The sequence below is a fragment of the Pleurodeles waltl genome, chromosome 1_1 (assembly GCF_031143425.1).
Source record: "Pleurodeles waltl isolate 20211129_DDA chromosome 1_1, aPleWal1.hap1.20221129, whole genome shotgun sequence".
NCBI lineage: Eukaryota > Metazoa > Chordata > Amphibia > Caudata > Salamandridae > Pleurodeles > Pleurodeles waltl.
Window position 1 is genome coordinate 443,006,008 of NC_090436.1, and position 20,842 is coordinate 443,026,849.

The 20,842-nt window shown below is 43.1% G+C and overlaps 1 protein-coding gene across 3 annotated transcripts in view; it reads left to right on the forward strand.

The window, feature by feature from the left end:
• The window catches only part of MSH3 (mutS homolog 3), a 1,766,808-nt gene that overhangs the window by 911,668 nt on the left and 834,298 nt on the right, over nt 1-20,842 (forward strand). For all 3 annotated transcript variants that reach the window (XM_069224514.1, XM_069224522.1, XM_069224532.1), the window contains exon 13: nt 11,873-12,005. In XM_069224514.1, the coding sequence (XP_069080615.1) occupies nt 11,873-12,005 (133 nt within the window). The remainder of the gene's footprint in view (nt 1-11,872; nt 12,006-20,842) is intronic.

The following is a 20,842-nucleotide window of genomic DNA, read 5'->3' on the forward strand; positions in this document are numbered from 1 at the left end:
CTACCCATACCTGAACCCTCAAACACTTATTACACCTTAACACTACTATCTCAACCTTAAAAGCTCATGAATATCTCTTTTTAAGAGACATAACTTTAAAAATTAAAAAATATATATTTCTATGTTTCTAGATATAGATAGCTGGATAGATGCTTCTAAAAACCCCTCATCCTTCCAAGAAAGAACACCAACACTGCAGAGGATCATGTTACTCCTGTGTATTGTATGGTGACCGGTTTCTGCAAAAATGCCTTTGTCATACCTATCTGCCCACTCAGCCTTCAAAACACATTAAAAAAACAAGTGTAGAAGTGAAAAAAAGAGACTATCCAGCTACCCCTATAATTAGTCTTTTTCTTTTATTATTGTTACCATTTATCACACCTGCATCCATAATAAATGTACACACATATGCTGGGGGTTATGTGAATTATTCATACAAACTTGGAAATTCATGGACATATTTTTCAAATAAGGTCATTACTGTGTATGCAGTTCATGGATCTCTCAGCCATGGTGCATGTAATACAGATGTATTGTTTACATTTAATTTAGGATCATAGACATATTTGTGATTTGCCTTATTTTTGATGTTTGTGTCACAAATAGTTTATTCATCTGAATTGATACCAATACAACATAATTAATTAATATTTGGACAACGTGTGCCTGTTACGTGTGTGGTGGGATTATAATGCAGCTCAGTGATTTTGTCCCATTGTGTTGTCTGGTTCTGGGCAAGACCTTAATAGTTCTGGCTATTACTACTACAGGTCACTTATTTTTCATCACCGGCCCAATGAGCTAAATTCATGTCTATGCTACATGTATCTATTGGCAACCTTGCCCCACGTTCATGGTTTCTAAATGTTGCCCCAGTGGACTTGGTATATTTCCAATGGTTTCATAACCCCAACGGGCTCTTAATCATGATCTTGTACTATAATCGAAATTGGCCATATGTCCATGTCCCTCCTCCTTGGCATTCAACTAACATCACTCACAGAGGTTAGGGGAATCTGAAAACGCAGTTGATGGTAGCTGAAAACATCTGGTGGTAAATTCTTTAACACTATGGCAATCCTTGTGGCATGCTTTACGCTGTCCTTATGTAAAGAATCCTTGCGCATTTTCTAGCCAGTTTCTTTTCTGTTGCTGTACATGTCTCTATGTACCAATAGGTCCCCTAGTGATTTTGAATGTCAGCTTGTGACACTGGCTCGTGATGTAATGTCATGACCCACAATTTCATCTGTACGCAATAACTTCCAGTGTTATCTCAGTATTTTCCTTACTTCACCAAACTGCTCATTGCATGTCAGGATGAATCTAATGATTCGGTCATCGTTTCTTTTTGCTCTGTCCAAGTACAAAAGTGTGTTCCTGTTGAGTTTGGTTGTCCTGTGATGCTGCCTATTTTACCACGTCTGTGGTATCTTCTCTGCTGAAATCCTGAAGCAATGACCCTCTCTTCCCTCTGGTATAACTTGGAAGTGATACAGTTTTTTTTTGTGTTATGTGTTCTCCATGGGGGATACTCCATTTGAGTTTCAGTGGATGGTGGCTTTAGGCGAGAAAGAGACTATTCACGTTGTGTTTTTTAAACCAGGCTTGTAACAAGTTCTCCCTCTTAGACTTGTACATGTAGGTCCAAAAGTTCTGTCTCCCTGCCACTGATTAGTGAAAGAGAGGTTTAACTTGTTGTGTTGTGATATATTAAGGTTTATTTCTGCTTTGTCCAACTCCCCCTTCAAAATAAAGAACAAATCATCTATTTACCATACCCACAAAACTACGTGGTTGGTATATGCCCTATTGTTGTCTGACCAGGTCACATGCTCCTGGTGTTCCTTCGGCAACATTCTATCATACTAGTGGGATGGAAAAATCTTCTGCATGGTTAAAGACCTGTACCCCTACCCTGAGTGCCCAACTGTACTGTTGTGTGAATCCCTAATGCTGATTTATTGTCATAGGCAAACATGGATCGTGTGTGCACCATGACATAGACCTGGCTCACAGATTGCAGTCTTGTTGGGCCAGGAGGGTGCCCATAGCACTATCCTCATAATAGTGGAAGGCGACCATCTTCACCAGGAGTTAATCAGCACAGGCGCAGTGGTGGTAGCATACCGTGTAGCGATCAGTAGTGTGCTTAACTCACTCTTGGGCTACATCAGGTAGATGTGGAGTGCTGTGCAACACGGGAGTAGTGACTCTGCACTGGATGTATGTGTACCTGGGAAGGGTACAGTACAGTGATAGAGCAGTACTGTTTAGTACATGTGACACTTGTGCATGTGCTAAGTGTATGTATGCCTGCAGGGAATAAGTGACATGAAAGACGTGCTGTTCAGTAAGTGCACAATAAAAGCATGTACTGGGGGTATGTGAGCTTGCATGATGTACAATACATGAAAGGTGAAGTGTTGTGCAGTGTGCACATGGTGAGTGAATGCTTTTACTGAATATATTTGTACTTGTGGTGATACAATGCATGGAGGTAACAGTGCTGGACAATAAGTGCGCTGTAAATCTACAATGAGTAAGTGTGCCTGCATTTCTGCCTCGTGAAAACAGGGAGAGGAGAGGAATGCCCCAGTCAGATTTGTGTATTGCTGCATTCCTGTGTGCTGGGTGAGGCACACTGGAGGGAAAGGAGGAAGAGACTCCCTTTACACTTCAAATGGTTGCTCTTTGTTTAAGTGATAGATCACAATGAAGTGGCCTGGACACATCTTAGGATGGGAGATGGCGCTGTCAAGGGAATCCTAAGGAATAGGGCTGGGAGTCTGGGATTGCCCTTTTAATGCACAGATCACTGTGGCTGACCTACAGATGTGAATTCTGGTCACTCCCATGAATTCTGTTGCGGGTCAATCAGCTTCGGAGTCTTGCCTGCTGTGACAGACAGCCCTTCTGAGGAAAGAAGAAAAGGAAAAGATTACACTAAAAAGAATCAGAATCCCAAAATAAAACATCAAAGACTCAGACTCTAAATCACATTTTGGTATCTGGAAATGGATTATAAGAAGGGAGCTTGAGACTCCAAAATTTGTCATGTGCCAAACAGTCAGACGGGCTGTGTGAGAAGCAGTAGCTCTGCAAGTCTTCTGCCTGTGATTAGGACTGGGGGCCAAGGCTGGCTAGTCTACCTGCTGGGCGAGGGAACCTCACCCAGGGAAAACCAAGATCACCTGCCCTGGAGCCTGGTGCACCTACCTGCCTGCCAAGACCAGTGTGCCCTGTGAGGAAGAGGAGTCTTATTGAGACGCAGCACGTTTTGAGAGAACATTGCACACTGATTAGGTTGTTGACCGTGTGCACGAAATGTTCGCTGACCCCCGTATGACAGGAGAAGGCGACCATGATCTCAGTCATGTGTTGAGTGCCATGCGATAAGCACAAGGCCCCCACTGCTTTGCTTCAGTGATCCTGTATCACAGAGGGGGCCACAGTTGAACCTCTGTGGGTCAGGGGCATGACATTTGTGCCCTCTGAGATAGGTGACCATGTAGGCCAGAAGAGGGGCGCTGTAGTGAGGGCGATCATACCTGAAGAGTCTGTGCCCAATTGTGAGTAACGCAGCAACACTGTATTCTAGGAGGGGCTGCTGGTACTACTGTGGTCAAGTGGCCAGGTTGTGCCTTGACAAGAGGATTACTTAAGTGACTGATGGGTCAAGCCCGCCACTTACACCTGACTGCTTTTCCAAGGAATGCAGAACGCCACTGAAGATGTCACACCTTTGGTGAGGCTCCACTGGGAGCCAGAAAATGCCCCCTGCTTCCAAATCCGTCCCCCAACCGTCCTCCCCCCAATTATGGGAAGAATGATTTACCTCGTGCTGGGCGAGTGGGAGCAGCTCCAGTTGTTCCACAAGCCAGCAGCTCAGCAACATGAATTCCACATGGCCCCTCTTCGCCAAACAGGATCTGGACTCCAGACCGCCTATGGAGAGGGCACTTGCTGCACCACTGAATGCTTCCATACCACCGGAGTGGGGAAGACTGTAACAGGCCTGTGGGGCCCTGAGGGACTCCCTGCTGAGGGTGCTGCAGCACCATAGATACTTTTGACTAGTAACTACAGGGATGTGGAATTCCTATCGCCCAACGCCTGAGACATATTGTTTGGGGTCAAGGGCAACAAGTTTTCATGTTTATTTTGTCCTTGGGACAAGTAGGCCCAACCCCCTGCGGCACAAACCCTTTGGCTGCCAGTTTACACAGAAGGGAACTATCTGCAGGTGAGGTAATGTGTGCCCATATGTTAATGCTGTTCGAACCTGTATTTATGGTTCATTAATGAAAATCCTTCATTATTAGCGTGAGCGCTGTAAATAAACGTTTTAAGGTCACAGTGCACTACTGACTGTGGTTCCAGAAAAAAAATATGACTCTTAGTATAATGCTCCCAGAATGCTCTCTGATTAAATGCAAATATTAGCAGAAACTTATAAGCAAGAGTCATGATTTTTTGCTTTCAAAATAAAATGTTCAGAAAAAAATGCAAGTAGGAAAAAAAATGTTTCGCTACAATGAAATTTTAGGTGCTATTTCTCTGAAGCGTCATCTAATAAAATGTGTTGGTGCATGTTAGTATTTCCAAATAATATTCCTAATGGAAAATCAGTGTAACTATTTTTGACAAGATTATAAGAAGCATGAAAATAAACAAACATTGGCAAAGCCAAGCAGTTCTACATATTTGTGAGTCTAATACAAGAGAGATCACAGCACACAGTATACAGTAGTAAAACATCAACAAGATTAAGATATTTTGTCTTGTATGAAATGGTCAAACAGATAAGAGTTAGAGTCTTGTCTTCAGAGAAAAGTTCATTTATTCGGAACGAAGTAACGTTCAGTGAGACAGAAACCGTTTTTCCAAAAACAGCCAAGCAGCCAACACGTGTTTCGTCACACCAGTGACTTTTTCAAGGCTGTAAATAAACATATATATGTATACCTAATATAAGTATAGTAATTCAGTACAGAACGCAATATAAAGTGTGACTTGATAGTGACATTATATACAGAGAACAGATGCGTGAAAAGTGACAAAATTAATGGCACTGTAAAAGAAGCAAAACCTTGAACCGTAGGGGACATGGCTTCAGCGTGCACCAGATTATTACTGGAAAAATGTTACAGGGCACCCAAGTCAAAAAGATAGTCCAAAAGAAACAAACGAAGAAAAAGAAAACAGCCCAGGTGACCTAAAAGAATCGAGAAGAGAGTATAGTGAAGACAATTATCCAATTGGAGGTAGTCACAACAACTTTTACTGTAGTGGTGAAAACCCAGCAAACCAAGAGGTGTAGTGATGAGAAAATGTTAAAAAGTATATGTGTACATCTCTAATCATACCCGAGAGTTTGCGGAAAGAGTTTTGCGAGCAAAAAGTCCACTGCGTCTTAGAAGCTTTATGAAGTCCAAATAATACTTAGTTTTCTAAAAGGGGGAAAAATTATATAATGAGAAAAAACAAATGGGAAAAAGTAAAAATATATGCTTTCGGTGAGAAATATTGTGATGAGCTCAAAGTATTAGTTTGAGTGGAAGATAAATAGGAAAAAGATACCTTTAAGTAGTTTTTTCCAACGCCGAAAATAGGCGATTCAAGGGAAACGAGGGAAATGATCCATCTATGGTAAGGGACCCTGGTAAGTCCGCATGTGATTTTCTATAGGTAGATAAAAGATAACAAATGCACGAGTAAAAACGGGGGAAGGGAAGGAAATTCCATGTAAGCTGAATGGAAATATGAGGCACCGGGCTTGTACCTCTAACGTTAAGCCTTACTCTAAAAAAGGGGGGGAAGAATGATGAGAAGGTAATTCACCATTCAGTCGGTATACTCTGGGTAAATGTCCAGGTTGTGTAAAGAAACTGGCTATGATATCCCAGTGTGAATTAATCGTGATTTAAAAAAAGGTAATGTTTTTAAAATTTTGGAAAGGCAGTGATAGTGACATGGGTGGTAGTTGTCAGAAGATGTTAATGCTGTCCGTAATTTCACAAGGGTGTGCGGACACTTATCGTAACTATTCAATAGGACAGAGTCATATAGTCGGCAAATAGCTGCTACACGAAGACACTCTAACAAATAGACTATAAAAATGCCTACAAAGAGGTACTGGGGTTGGAACAGACCGGGGTTCAGATTCCCCGTAGGACAAATGTAAATGTCGAGTTCAGTAGAAAACGGGGGGCCAATTAACCGTAATGCACATATTAATGTCCGGCCGGATGCCTCGAACATGCGCACACAGGCGTAACGAGGTAACCAAACTAAAGCCGGCAGGATTAGAATAGTTACGAGTTCTGACTTACCAATGGTTGAGAAAGGGGCAGCCGCCCAGTCCGTGTGCCGGTGTTGTGATCTCTGAAGCGAGATCAAACGTAGTGAGTATGTTGAAGTCTCGTGTGAATTAACACGTGACTCACAGCATCAGCGCAATGAAAAGGGGACTACAACCATCAGCGCAATGAAAAAGGACTCCGTAGGCAAACTCAAACGACGGGATGTATAAAACATATTTAAGAATGAAACCATATTATTTTTGTATAATAATTATTATACAAAAATACTAAGGTGTAGAACATGGGTAAACTTAGTTGAACATGCAAGTATAATATTGAGTCTTTTGGTTTCGTCTGTGCATGTCTTGTTTTGACATGGCTTTTCTAACATTTTATTCTTGTGGGAGCTGTCAGCCCTCACCATTGTAACAAACACTGGCAAAAAGAAAAAAGCTTTTGTTCTCAAAAAGCACATATTGCCACTGGTGGCGTAACAAAGGCCCTGCAGCCCCCCTAAAGGAGCCCCCTCAGCAAAGCACCTAACCTGAGTGAGTCTGGAGGGGGACCCCCTCTATATTCTTTGCAGGGGGCCCTCTATATTCTTTGCAGAGGGCCCCCTCCATATTCTTTGCAGGGGGGCCCCTTCAGTTTTGTTACGCCACTGATTGCAACAGTAATTCCTGGCACTGAACAAAACTACTTTGTGTCTCAATATGCTCCTGTGGAAGAGCAGAATGTGATCATTCACAGTAAAGCCAGCTGATAGAGAAATAGAAGTTTAATAAAAACAAAATGTCTTTGTTAACGCCAGACCTAATTAGGGACCCAATTCTTTAAAAATAAATCTCAAAAGTGCACCTATGGTATAGGTCTTTGAATTAGTGGTGTTCATGAATGCAGAAGAACATACAGAAGTAGACCAGGAAATCGTACGCCTAGAAAATATTTGTTAACTGTATTTTAGCACAAGCAAATATGCATGTGTAGATTTGCTCATGTGAAAATATATTGAGCATTTGCAAGTTCACTTTCCCTCCAACCACTTTTTTCCTAACCTTGGAAGAACCTCTACTTCTGCCATTGTCAGGAGTAAACTTCCAACGTTTCTCATTATGGGACAAGATTAGAGAAGAGCTGGTGAAAATCCTTAAAACATGCAAGTTAGTAGGTTTGCAGACTCAAAGGCATACCAACCCTGGAACTTCTGCTGTTTCCTCCAACCCCGGTATGTAGATCTACAGAAAGGTGGCAAAATAAGTAAATTGCTATAGTAGGGATTGAAACTGCAAGTATTCAAGCCCTACTATAGTAGTAGCCCTGTCATAATCAGAGAGGCTATTGTTAGAATGCTTACATAATGGGATTTCTGCCATAATTTGTTGCCGCACTACATGGCACCAGAGGGACAAGTATATTTTTTTACAGGACAAGTAGATTTAAGAAGCAACCTGTCCCATGGACAAGTAGATATTTTATGAAATTCCACACCCCTGTAACTAAGACTTCACGCTTTAGTGCAGTCAACCATTATACATTCCCTATATCAGTGGTCTTCAAACTTTTTAATGCTGCACCCCTCCTAGTGGGGAAAAAATCATCGGGCCCCCTCTAAATTTTACACAATTATTCTATTAAATTGGCAATGTTTAAATATGTGTACACTTAATTAAACATTGCAGTTAAGTTCTCTTACTGTTTTAAAAATGCAATCAAATACATGATGTCTAACATACTCTTCTGGTCAGGCAGGCCTTACTAACGTTTAAAAGTCTCCACAGTGTGATTATCAGAAGTGGGGGTTTTGAAGAGTATTTGGAGCCTCTTCACTTTTGACACATACTCACATCTTGGAGATAAGTAACAAAACATGTTAGTGATGGCATATTACAGAGCAGTTTATTCAAGGGGACTGTGTTATTGCATACCAGTGTTGTTATTTCTGTGCATGTGTAGAGTTAGAAATAAAATGTTTCTTTTTCTTATAAAAGCAAGAATTGGACTGCTGATTGATTTTATTGTTCGTACTGTGTGCACTTTGAGTAGTGTTCACTTATCTGTGTCTACACTTCTCCACCAAGGGAGCTTTGGACTGCTCGTCTACAGCTACCACTGAACGTTATGTAGGAGGGGTACTTGGCCCAGTTGCTCAGGATCCATAGTAGTTCAGGCCCCTGGACCTCAACCAACACGGTTGGGCCCACTAGCTCTTGTATGCCCCATGGCACTCTGAAAGGGGTTCTGACACATACGTAAGGGCATCTCTGTATGATTAAACATGTTCAGTGGTCACTCTCTCATATAATATCTGTAGTCCTCAATACAATCCATGGGCTGTATGCAGGTATACATGGGAAACACTTCAAGTGTTATCATGAAGAAACTGGTTTCCCAGTGTATCCCTTCTATCTACCTCAGGAAGTTGGTGCTGCCTTTACAATAGGAATTAAGTTCAACAACAAAAGTTAACAGAAAATTAATGATGTATGTGGCTGTATTCTCCAAAGGTCTGCCATTTGAGGAGACTGTAGTTCTCTTCGGTTGTTTAACCAGGCACTTTGAGAATCATTTCACAAGAACCTATATTCATCAAAATCCTGTAGGCACTTGTCTTTCCACTTAATCAGAAGGTCAGTGTACTCTCTTTATGGTATGTTTATAAATATGTTTCTCAATCAAGGTATTACATCCAAACTTATACAATTTATGTGTCTCCCCTCTATAATCTTCAGTTTGAGCTGTACTGGATTTTGGGGTTACCAGAATGAGGGAATCCTCAGTTGCACCTGAGACGCTCAAGAGATGAGCTAGATATGGTGCGTGTATTTGATGTATTACCTTGTGAACAAAGACATGTGATGAAATGTCCTATCATCTGTGACAAGTCTAGCGGTTGAGTTGAAAATGGCTTTCAGTGAACCTAGGTAAGCGAATAGGACTCCTGCTAGAATAGTATTTGCAGAGACCATTCCTGAGATGATTATGGCAATTACCAGAGTCTTCAGTCGGCTTAGAGAAGCTTTTTGATTTTCCTTAAGGAGTTTAGCTAGTAACAAATTATATATCTTGTTTATGTGGGAGGGTAGGGAAAGATTATTATTGAGAGTAAACCTTCAGGTATCCCTTATGGAATAGCTCTTCATAATTTAACTCTGCCAGCAGAACTGTTCCAGTCATCTTTGTCTCATGTACTGTAAACTGATATATCATGCTCTATCACTTGATAACACCGAAAACAAACTGAATAGCTGATTTGAACTGAAAAGAGCAGCAAGTTAAGATCGTAAAAATCCTTTAAAATCAAAAGTTTAAACACCTGTAAGATAGTCTACCTCATTAAGCAGTCTAATTGACTACCAATTACATTTTGTATGACCTGCAGCCCATAGTTGATGAAAGGACCACTACCATAGTGACAGTTGTGCAGCAACTGTTCTAGACTTAAGCTATATGATTCAGCATCACCCTCAGAAGATACTCAGTCAAACCGCACTGAGGGCCTGAATTAGATCTCCGCAAATGGGAATATTGTGTCACAAATTTGACAAATATATGACGCCTGCCGTATTACGATCCCATTAAATCCTATGGTGATCGTGATACAGCGGATGGGATATCCGTCACCTTTGTGACGGAGTATTCCATCCACCGAGATCTAAATTAGGACCCAAGACTATGAAATTAGGTGCAGGGAGAATTCAGATTTTTTTTTTAACTATAAAGCATCTGTCTCCTTTCGAACTAGGGTTTTTAGGTCCATACTTCTTAAGATAATGCCATCACTCTCTGAACCACCCAGATGACTGAATGCTGCCACAATCAGAGGCTCTTAGTCCCTGTTCATGCACTGTCTTTATTTATCATGCAGTTTAGAGATCTGTTGTGCATAGGCTCCTACCACTTCTGCTCCATTCCTCTTATTCATGACCATTAGACACACAGCACTGCCACCTTACCTGCAGTGCACCTCACAGCCTGGATAGTGACAGGGTAATGTGGGTGCATACTGCCCGGTGAGTACATGACACCAGGAGCCCCAACTCCGTTCCACAGAGATCCATGTGGTAGGCCTTTAACGATAAGGAAAAAGCCATTATCTGCATGGGAAAGTACGTTTCGACCTAAGTTTAGTGCTGTGGGTCTAACTCAAGATAGCAAATATCTTCTGAGCCGTAAACACAGAGGTTGGATTTCTGACTGACCTTTACTCCTGGTGGGATGCGTCGAAAGTGCATAGACTGTGTTAAGTTGCGCAGATTAAACTACACTTCAAGTCTACTGCTTGTTTCCCATCGTAACTTACAGTGTCTTTGATGTAACAAACATTACCGTCCATGCCAGACCCAGTATTTCAACATAACCATTCAGATTGGAAGACCTCTCAAGCTTCAAAAAGGCGTTTGTAATATTGACCTCAGGGAGTAAAACATGTGATGGTTGCATTCCAAACTTTGTTATTCTAATAAAAATATGGATAAGAATTTTATGAGCTGGACTTTGTGAACAAGCAGAATGCACAAATTTCACTCAAACAATATTGTTCACGTTTATTGAGCCATTAGAAATACTTTGAAATATGTCAGCTGATGTACATGCATAAACCTTCAGTTATTTAAAAATATATGAGCCTTGATAACATTGTAATAGCTAACTTATTTGTGACCACATCCGAATGCATTCTGTATACTTACTGCCTCCCCCGGAGACTGGGACATTGCCCACAGTTAATATTTAATAGTAGTGCATCGATTGATTAATAGGAATACTCTAGTTTTGGCCACTGGGGCAAGAGCTGGAGTAATATTGTAGGATGATCTGTGGTTTTGCTTGACTATTGTAGATTTTTTTAATTTCAGTGACTGAAGCTTGATAGCTTAGTATAGACTAGTTTTGATGTAGGTCTTCTAGCCTCATTTCACAATGTAGAGTGTTGCTACCAGAATCTTGACTAGACCAGTGTTGGATATCTGCCAAGCTGCTGTGTGAACATTCGTCTATACCACCACCAGACATTACTGTATCGATTCAGCATGCAGATCCATTTCTTCCTCCCCACCAGAGAGAAAATTACCAAACCCAAGCAACATGTTCTTCTGATGACTACTTTTGTTTTCCCCATTCTAAAGAATGGACTTCTTGTATGTAATGAGGTCCCAAGCTAGATTGTACAGTGTCAATTCCTCATTTGCTTGTTCTTCTGTGTCTGAGGGTGCTGTAAATCTCAAATGGATAAACTGATGTCAGAGAGCAGGGGTGTTGCTTATGTGGCAGCTCTATGTTGTTACATCCAGAGGCAGGATGGACTCAAACCACACCACCTGCTGGCATGTAAGCGATTTTGCACAGTTTTCTGACTGCAGTCTGGTGTCTAACAAGATTCAAGAGGTGAGAAATCGTTAGTTAGATAGTGTATCCATCAGAGAGAACATTGTTTTTCAGCATCCTCCCTGACTGAATCGTTCTGTCCAATTCTTGGTTGATAAATCAGACATATCTAGAAATGTGTTAATTTACTTTAATCCATTTGCTTTAGTTCTGTTTTCACATCTCTTATTGTTTCATTTTAGTGAAATAAATGCCCGGCTTGATGCTATATCAGAAGTTCTCCTCTCAGAGTCCAGTATTTTTGGCCAGATTCAACGTCTCATCAATAAATTGCCTGATCTTGAGAGAGGAATTTGCAGCATTTATCACAAAAAGGTAAGAAGTTTTATGTAATATTTTGCCAGGAAATTTACATTATCCTTGAAGTAATTTCCCATATATTTACTAACTGGCTGTTCTATTAGTCATGCTTTCATGTAAGTTGCTGAATATATCTGTTTTCGTAGAGAACATGAGGGAGTGAAATTATGGGGCATATCCACAGGTGTTACCCGAAAGAGGGCAAATATGCAACTAATTCATTATTCATGTAATTTATAACCAGCCTTTCCATTTGTTTTGGTGTTTTGTATGGTAGTTTAATGTGGCAAAATGAAAAAGAGAGACCATTCATGACCCGTATACTCATTGCAGATAAGAGAGTAAGAAAGAAAAGAGAGGGTACAAGAGTCCAACGCATGCCCACTATTTTAGTAGCCTAAATAAACCGTAAAGTAACCTAATAATGAGAAAGCATTAGTTAACAAGCTATAACAATGAAAATGTAGCTGCCGAGTTTCAGAAAGAAATCAAATACACCACACCAGATGCGCGTAAAAAATGGCTGCTTTACGGAGGCACCAGACAGTCGTACACTAATATGGTTTCTTGACCAAGCAACTCTGATCCCCGTACTAATCTGTCATTTTAAAATATCCTTGATTCCCTCTTGAAGGTTTAAAGTTAATTGAATTTGTGCTTCAGAACCTTTTCTCTTCCTGACACGGCTGCCTGCAAGTATGGAGGATTCGCTACTAGTTAAGAACTAGTGGCTGGAGTGCACGACTGACCGCTGAGTGTTGTGTATTGGATAAACCAACACAAGGGCGGATTAGAGCATGACACAGTGGGCCATATGTACGAACACTTTTTCCCATAGACACAGAATGGGTAAAAACCTTTGCTACATCTGGACCAGTATTCCTTCTGACTGTCGTGTAGCAGCTTTGGCGATAATTGTCTGGCCCGTGACCTCGGGCTGCTTCCATCATCAGCGTGATGTGCAAGCAGCAAGTGGAGGTGACGGGAAAGGTGCTTTCTGGGTGCTCTGGATAAATTAGCAGGAGAGTGGACTCAGGTGAAGCTCTGCCTGCCCTTTAACCCCTGGGAAAAAAACTTGATCAGCGGCAGCAACCTTGTCCTCAAGTAGTACTGAAGAAAGAGAGGCCATGGGAACTGAAGTTGTGGAAGTGTTCACCTGCGCTACGTTGGGCTGGCCTGTGAGGGGCGGGCTTGTTGTACAGTGAGTATGGCCCAGGCCTGGGGATTATTATGAATAACACTCCTGTCGAGTGAAGAGCTTGCTGCCCAACAGAAGACTGAAGGTGGGGGGTTTGAGCGCTGCAGTCCTTTAGTTGTGTGCACTGCTGGATCTGTGGGTACAGCTGGATGACCGACAGGTGACTCATTTCTAATTGCTGTCACTTGAATGTAATTTAATTCACACAGCATGCAAATATAGACTAATTGCACCTATGGGCAAAGTGAATCAAAAGCAATTTCATTTGAGTGGAGACCGGCCTCAATGGCTCCCCTGCACTGCATCTGATCCAGAGAGATGGGAGGGCTCGGAGACCGATGAAGTGAAGAAGATTGATGGCAGTGCTGTGCAACTGCACCAAATGGAGAAGATTGAAAGTATTCATGCCAAAAATGAGGATTTGATGGCGCTCTCCTGAAGGTGCAACCTAAATATATTAGGCCTACCAATAACAACGAACAAGGGCCACATGTGGCAATACATCAAAACAAGTCTTAATACTGTGCATGGTCCAGAGCTTTTCTCTCCACTGTTTTTTGTGGAAAGGGTGTACCATTGCCTAGCAGTTAGGGCTGTACCTGGGGCACCACCCAACCTATAATAGCGAATATTTCAAACTACAGGGAGAAAAGTGACATCTGAACTATGAGAGATCCTCAATTCGAATCGACTCAGGCTTCACAGCCTGGGTGCAGGAAGCTTGCAAAACATTTACCCAAGTAAAAAAAAAAAAATGCAGCAAAAGGAAATAGACTATGCACTGTTACATCCAACAAAACTTACAGTCACTTACAAGGTGAAATCCTTATTTTTTACCACACAGAAATCTGCTGTGCCCTTTTTGTAGAAAGAGGCTAAACACAGGTCACTGAGATCTACTCTGAATTGCAAGATTGGTTGAATATGGACACAAAGGTGCACTGAGATGTAAAATACTTCTCAATGAAAATGATTATTGGTGTTGTATAATACTGTTTACTGCTCTATCAAGCATCATCTGAATGATATGACCCACCAAAGGTTGCATAACTTTGTTCACCATGTTCTAATTGGCTGCGCCCAAAATCCCTCATCTGCTTAGGTAGTGGGAGGATGATGAATAACTCTGTGATTATTTACTAAGAAGTGAAGTGTAATCTAGGTAAAAGAGGGAGACTGATAAGCCTTAAAAGTAGAGGTTGAGTGAAAGGATCCTCTATTGATGGTTACAGTTTGCCTCCATATGAGAATTATACTGCAAATTGTGTTCTGCCTTTGCTCTTTGTTAGGATTCTTAATGTTGATAGTGATGGATTTTTACTGTTTGTTTAGGTTTCAGTTTGGGTGAGAAGATGGTTTTGAAGGAAACTGATTACAGGCTTACCAGGCTTAACATTACATTGATTCAAAACACTAGACAGGCGGGTGACACTTGGACTCTGCGCTTGGTCCATGTCAGAGCATGGAAGCTCGATTTACAGTCATGTTCTGGACATGCTATAGCTCACTTATTTTGGGGTGGATGAGGCATCTAGATCCAATTAAAATCAAATTCTTGGTGTGAACCCAAAAGGGTGAGATTTTTACTAACCTATTCGAAACAATATGATATTGACATTGTGTACTTGAAACATAGGTTTGGTACACAGTTATTTTGCCTCTTGTAGCTCTTCGCCTAAGGGGTAGCCATTGACATAAAGAAAGGAGTTGGGGTTCTGGTGCTTTGCCAACTCACAGACCAATAGGAAGGGTATGTGATATTACAAGGTGAGATAGGAGAGTAGTTCTGATTAATATTTACTGCCCTAATGTACGCAACCCTAATATTTTAAGGAATATTGCATTGGAGAGCAAATCCTTAAGGACACAAAGTCTAATTGGAAGTGGGGACTTCAATACAACATTAAATTCACAAACAGCTAGGTTCAATACTGGGTGGAGATCTGTAATACAGTTTGCACTTGCTCTACAAGAAATTATGCACACGCATTAAACTGGTGAATGTATGGAGCCACTGAGACACTACATGTATTATTCCTTGGTCCAGTATGCCTAATCTTGGATTGATTATGGGTTGCTCCAGGATATATGCACTTACACTACAGAGGTGGAGAACCTCCTGCATACCCTCTCAGACTACTCACTCATCACTCTGACACTCATTGTTCCAGGAATGGGGGATGACTGACAGGCCCTGGAGATTCTGTCGTATGCATTGCTGGATAGAATATTTATAAATGAATTCAGATAGGGATTGCATAATACTTTAAGCACAATATAGGATCCGTTTCTTTGAGAAGTCTTTACAGCTTTGTGAAGCCCTTAAAGCTTTTATTTAGAGCGCTAAGCATCACAAGCAGACTGGGGTTCTGAAATCCATGTGAGTCACATAACAATGGCTGGGAAATTAACTTGGGACCTTGGAATAACAATATTCCGACTCTTGAGATGGTGTAGTTGGTAAAGATATCCATACCAAATTTCTGGAATATAGGGCGGCTTCTGAAACAGAGATTAGATACTTAGGCAAGCATGCAATAGCGAAACAATATGAGCAGGGATACCAACCCGGCAAAACCCAGGCTAAGCTACTGAACCCTAAAAAGACCACAGGGGATATTACAGAGATTTCTGGCAAGAATTGAGAGCGGTTTACCCAGTCCCAAAATATTGTTCAGCAATTTACTGGTTACTATGCAAAACTGTGCGATCAAACCTTGTTATGAGGGAGAGCGTTTTCAGCAATATCTTTCAGAATGGCCAGAAGGTCACAAAAGGGAAACCCTAAATTAACCCCTAATAGTCAAAGAAATATGAGATGATAAAGTCATTGTGGGTTGCCTGACATATGATTTCGTAATGACTATTCTAATGTTTTGGCCTCCCATCTTCTGAAGGTCTTTGGTGGGGCGAAGTCAGAGTGGATACTGTCCACTACAATTTGTGAGTCCAATATTTTGCTTCTCTTGAAGCCTGAAAAAGATCCAGCTTGTGCGTCCTATTGATCTATACCTTAGATGTATCTTGACATTAAAATCCATGCAAAGGCACTAACAAAGTGTTTGCTCCCCCTTATATAAGGGTTGGTGTCCCTGAACAGTCAGGGTTTGTCCTCTCCATGTCACCATTGGATAGCCTCTGTGTTTCCTTCTCCTTAATTCACTAAATAAACCAAGTAGGTTGCAGTATTATGGGATGCACAAAAGGCATTTGATTCCCTTGATTGGTTCTGTTTATTGGAAGTATAGAAGATAATGAGCTTGGGAGAGGGAATAGTGGGCTGGACGGCCTTATTATATAACAACCCCACAGTTGAAATATGAATGCATTTTCAGCTGACTCCTGCAATTAAAATAAATAGGAGCACCAGACAGGGGTGCTGCTGTAATCTCCTTTTTCCAATTTTTACGGAGCCCTAACTTATTATTATGAAGGAGAATTTTGTCCACTCTGATATTACCTTTGCCGGTAAGAGTTTTTTAATATCTATGTATGCAGATGACATTGCTTTATACATCAAGCGCACAACTCAGAATATGTCGCCTATCATCAGAATTATTTGCATATGATGAGGTGTCAAGATACGGTTCACCAAACCTATCATGATTACTCTGACCAGAGCATGTCCCACACCTACACTAGACCTCCAATTCATATTGAGTGCTGAAGTGGTATGCTATTTAGGAATCTAAATGCATAGGAATCCTGGATCAGCGACCCGCTCTGCTTAACTCCAAAACAACATTTTGAGTTGGTAATCTATACCAATATCTGAGGCAGAAGGGGTTGTTATTATCAAAATGATGTTCCTTCCGCAGTTCTGCTATTTATTTATAAATCATCCTGCCCCTTTAACTAGGGCATTCTTTCAAAAGATTAGAATGACTCTTCTGGCATTTATCTGGATGGGCAAACAACCTTGCACTAAATGGGAGACATTAATGTTATTGTACTCCAGAGGAGGGTTTGTAGTTCCTAACCTGGGTTTATAATACTTGGATCGCTTAGGCTCGAAATGCATATAGTTGATAGCAACTAAATAATCAACTCTGTATTATTGTGTAGAGGCTTCTACTGTAGCACCCATCAGATTAAAGATGATAATACCTACCCTAAACACAAAGCCCCTTGGTTCTTACTAGCTATGCCTGCAATAACTCTTTTACTCTTTCCTTCCACTTTTGGACAGTCCAGTGCAATCATCTATCAAGAAAACCAAGACCGAAAAACAACTAAGAACAATAGGACTAACAAGGCTAGGAGATTTGTTAGACCTGACAGCCTTAGGGTGGCCTTCCCAGAAGCCTTTTGCATGCTTGCTTCCAATTGTGCTGAGTTTTGTTGGCTAACCAGTGCTAAAGTGCTTGTATTCTCTCCCTAAAACATGGTTTGATTGGTATATACCTAATCGGCCTATTTAATTAACTTATAAGTCCCTAAGCAAGTTCACTACATGTGCCCTAGGCCTGTAACTTAAATGTTACTAATAGGCCTGTAGCACTTCAAAACACGTCCCAGGCCTGCCATTGCAGCCTGAATGGAGTATTACACTGCCATGTTGACTTGACATTTAAAACCCCTTGACAAGCCTCAAGCTCCCCTTTTATTATGTATCTGTCACTGTAAGGTAGGACTTAGGTAGCTCGTAGGGCAGGGTGCTGTGTGAATAAAAAGCAGAATACATACTCAGAAGTGTTACTTGTCCTGGCAGTGAAAAACTCTCAAATTCCGCTACCGTAAGGCCTACCTCTCTCATAGCAAAACATTGGGGATTCCTTATTATATTTAGTAAGCTGTAATTCCTGATTGGGAGGAGGTAGATCTGTCATGTTTAGCATGCATGAGGCTGGCCTGATTTATAGTGGGTTCCTATGTCACTTACAGGTCCAGTTATCCCTTATTAGTGAAATGTAGTCAGTGCCTAGAAGCAAGGCTCTCTAGGGGTAGTGTGGATGAGCAGCAAGGCCTAACTAGGAGACATGCAAAGCTCATGCAATACCATTGTAGTCACACAGTACTCACACACATGAAAGAAGACACTCAGGCCCTCATTCTGACCCTGGCGGTCGGCGGAGAGACGGCGGTCGGACCGCGAACAGACCGGCGGTATTAAAAATGGCATTCTGACCGCGGCGGTCCCCGCCGCGACCGACCGCTACTTCTCCACTCCGACCGCCACGGCGGTCATGACCGCGGGGCTGGAGTTTGCGCACTCCGGCCCGGCGGTCGTCCCAAGACCGCCAAGGGTATTATGACCCTGCCTACCGCCGCGGTTTCTTGCGGGCGGGAACCGCCGTGCGAACCATGGCGGTAAGCACTATCGGGGCCAGGGAATTCCTTCCCTGGCACTGATAGGGGTCTCCCCCACCCCCCACTACCCACCCGAGTCCTCCCCCCACACCCTCCACCCCCCTGCCACCCCCCAGAGGTGGTACGAACCCCCTCCCCACCCCCACCCCGACATGCACATACATGTACCCCGACATGCACACACCCCCAACATGCACATATACACACCCCCTACACACACATACACAACGGGGACACATACCCGCACACATACATGCCGACATGCGCACCTGCCGAACAGCACACATTACCCATAGACACAGCAGCACCCCCCGCCCGCATACACGCACTCACACACCCCCTCTACACACTCACACGCACACCCCCATGCACGCCCACATCACACAACACCCCCCCACCCCCTCCCCTCACGGACGATCAACTTACCTTGTGCGTTGGTCCTCCGGGAGGCGACGGGAGCCATAGGGACGTGACCGCCAACAGAAGACCGCCAACAGAAGACCGCCACACAGAAATGTGGGTCGTAATTCTGTGGGCGGTGTTCTGCTGGCGTGGCGGTGGAGGTTGACCAGTCTCCACTTTCCCGCCGACCGCCAGTGTGGCTGCTGGCGGTTTTCCGGCGGAACGCTCCCAGCGGTCAGAATGCGCACAGCGGCACACCGCCGCGGTCGGCGGTCTTCACCGCGGCGGTAACTCAGCGGTCTTGCGAAAAGACCGCCAAGGTCAGAATGAGGGCCTCAGTGTTACAAAAATAAAGGTTTTTTATTTTGGTGACAAAAATGCCATAGAGAATATACTCCCTTAGGAGGTAAGTAATACACAAATTATATGCACTAGTATGCAGAAATAGCTGTAAAAACAGTTAGAAAACAGTGCAAATGGTGAAAATCACAATAGTCAGAAATGGGCCTAGGGGTAAAACAAACCATCTACTAAGAAAGTGAAGTACAAAAGTTGGTTTCCCACCTAGGCCAGTGTAGTGGGTAGAGGGGCACTGGGAGTATTAGAAAACACCAAAGGTAAGTAATAGAACCCATCCCAGAGCCCAGGAAAGCAGGAGTAAATCACAGTAACTTTCCTAGAACACACAAGAAAGAAGATATTGCAAGAACCAGAAGAGACTGCAAGACACCAACAATGGATTCTTGGATCTGAAGACTTGTGGAATAAGGGGACCAAGTCCAAGAAGCACTGAAGAGTCCAGGGAGAACAGGAGCCCCTGCTAACCCGGATGAAGGTGCAAAAGAAGAACCACCAGTGAAGAACAGTCAGTACTGCACCCAAGAAGATGAATTTGGGTTCCTGGTTGGTGCAGATGATGTCCCACGCCAGATGGATGATTGCAGTCTGGTTTACGTCGCTGAATTCCACCAACAAGCCTTGGCACACACAAACCTTGCAGTTAGCAGAAAATGGCGCTGCCCGGGACCAGGAGGGACCTGGTGGACTCTACCCAGGAGGGAGAGTCAGAGGGGGGCTCTCAGCAATTCAGAGAGCTCTCAGAAGACCAGACAGCGTGCACAGGGGTCCCACAGCACGGGGACAAAGAAGGTGCAAAAGGAGGCCCACGCAGCACTACAACAAAGGGTTCCATGCTGCCGAAGGACCACACAGGAAGCTGTGCATCGCAGGAAGGAGTGCTGGGGCCCGGAGCTGCACAGTGCACAAAGAACTTTGTGGAAGGATGCCAACAAGCCTCGGCAACTGCAAAACACGTGGTGCATTGGGGTACTGTCTTGCATGGGGAGGCAAGCTCTTACCACCATGAAAGTTGGACGTCAGGGCCGTCAGGACCACTTTAGTCCACCATCCATGATGCAGGATATATGCAGCTCATCAGCAGAGGGGTACCACACAACCGGTCGTCGTTGCAGAGAGGTGCCTGCTGAAGCAGGGGAGTGACTCCTTCACTCCAAGGGAGATTCCTTCGTTCTTCTGGTGCAGGCTGAAGACAGGCTGCCCTCTGAGGATGCACAACCATGAAACAGTTGCAGTTGCTTGCAGGAGCTGAAGTTGCAGAAGTCGTCTTTGCTTCTTTGTTGCAGTTTGTAGAGTTCCTGGAGGGTCAAGATGCGGTTTCTTTGGTAAGAAGGTGATGTAAAGGATGCAGAGGATTCCTGCTGGAGTCTTGCAGTCGAAATCTGAAGAACCACCCAAGAGAGAGACCCTAAATAGCCCTGAAAGGGGGAATGGTCACCTAACAGGTAAGCATCTATCGGGGGGCTCTGACGTCACCTGCTGGCACTGTCCACTCAGATGCTCCCAGAGTGCCCTGCCAACTTGGAATCCAAGATGGCAAAACCCGAGTACCCTTTGGAGGAGCTCTGAGCGCCACCCCTGGGGT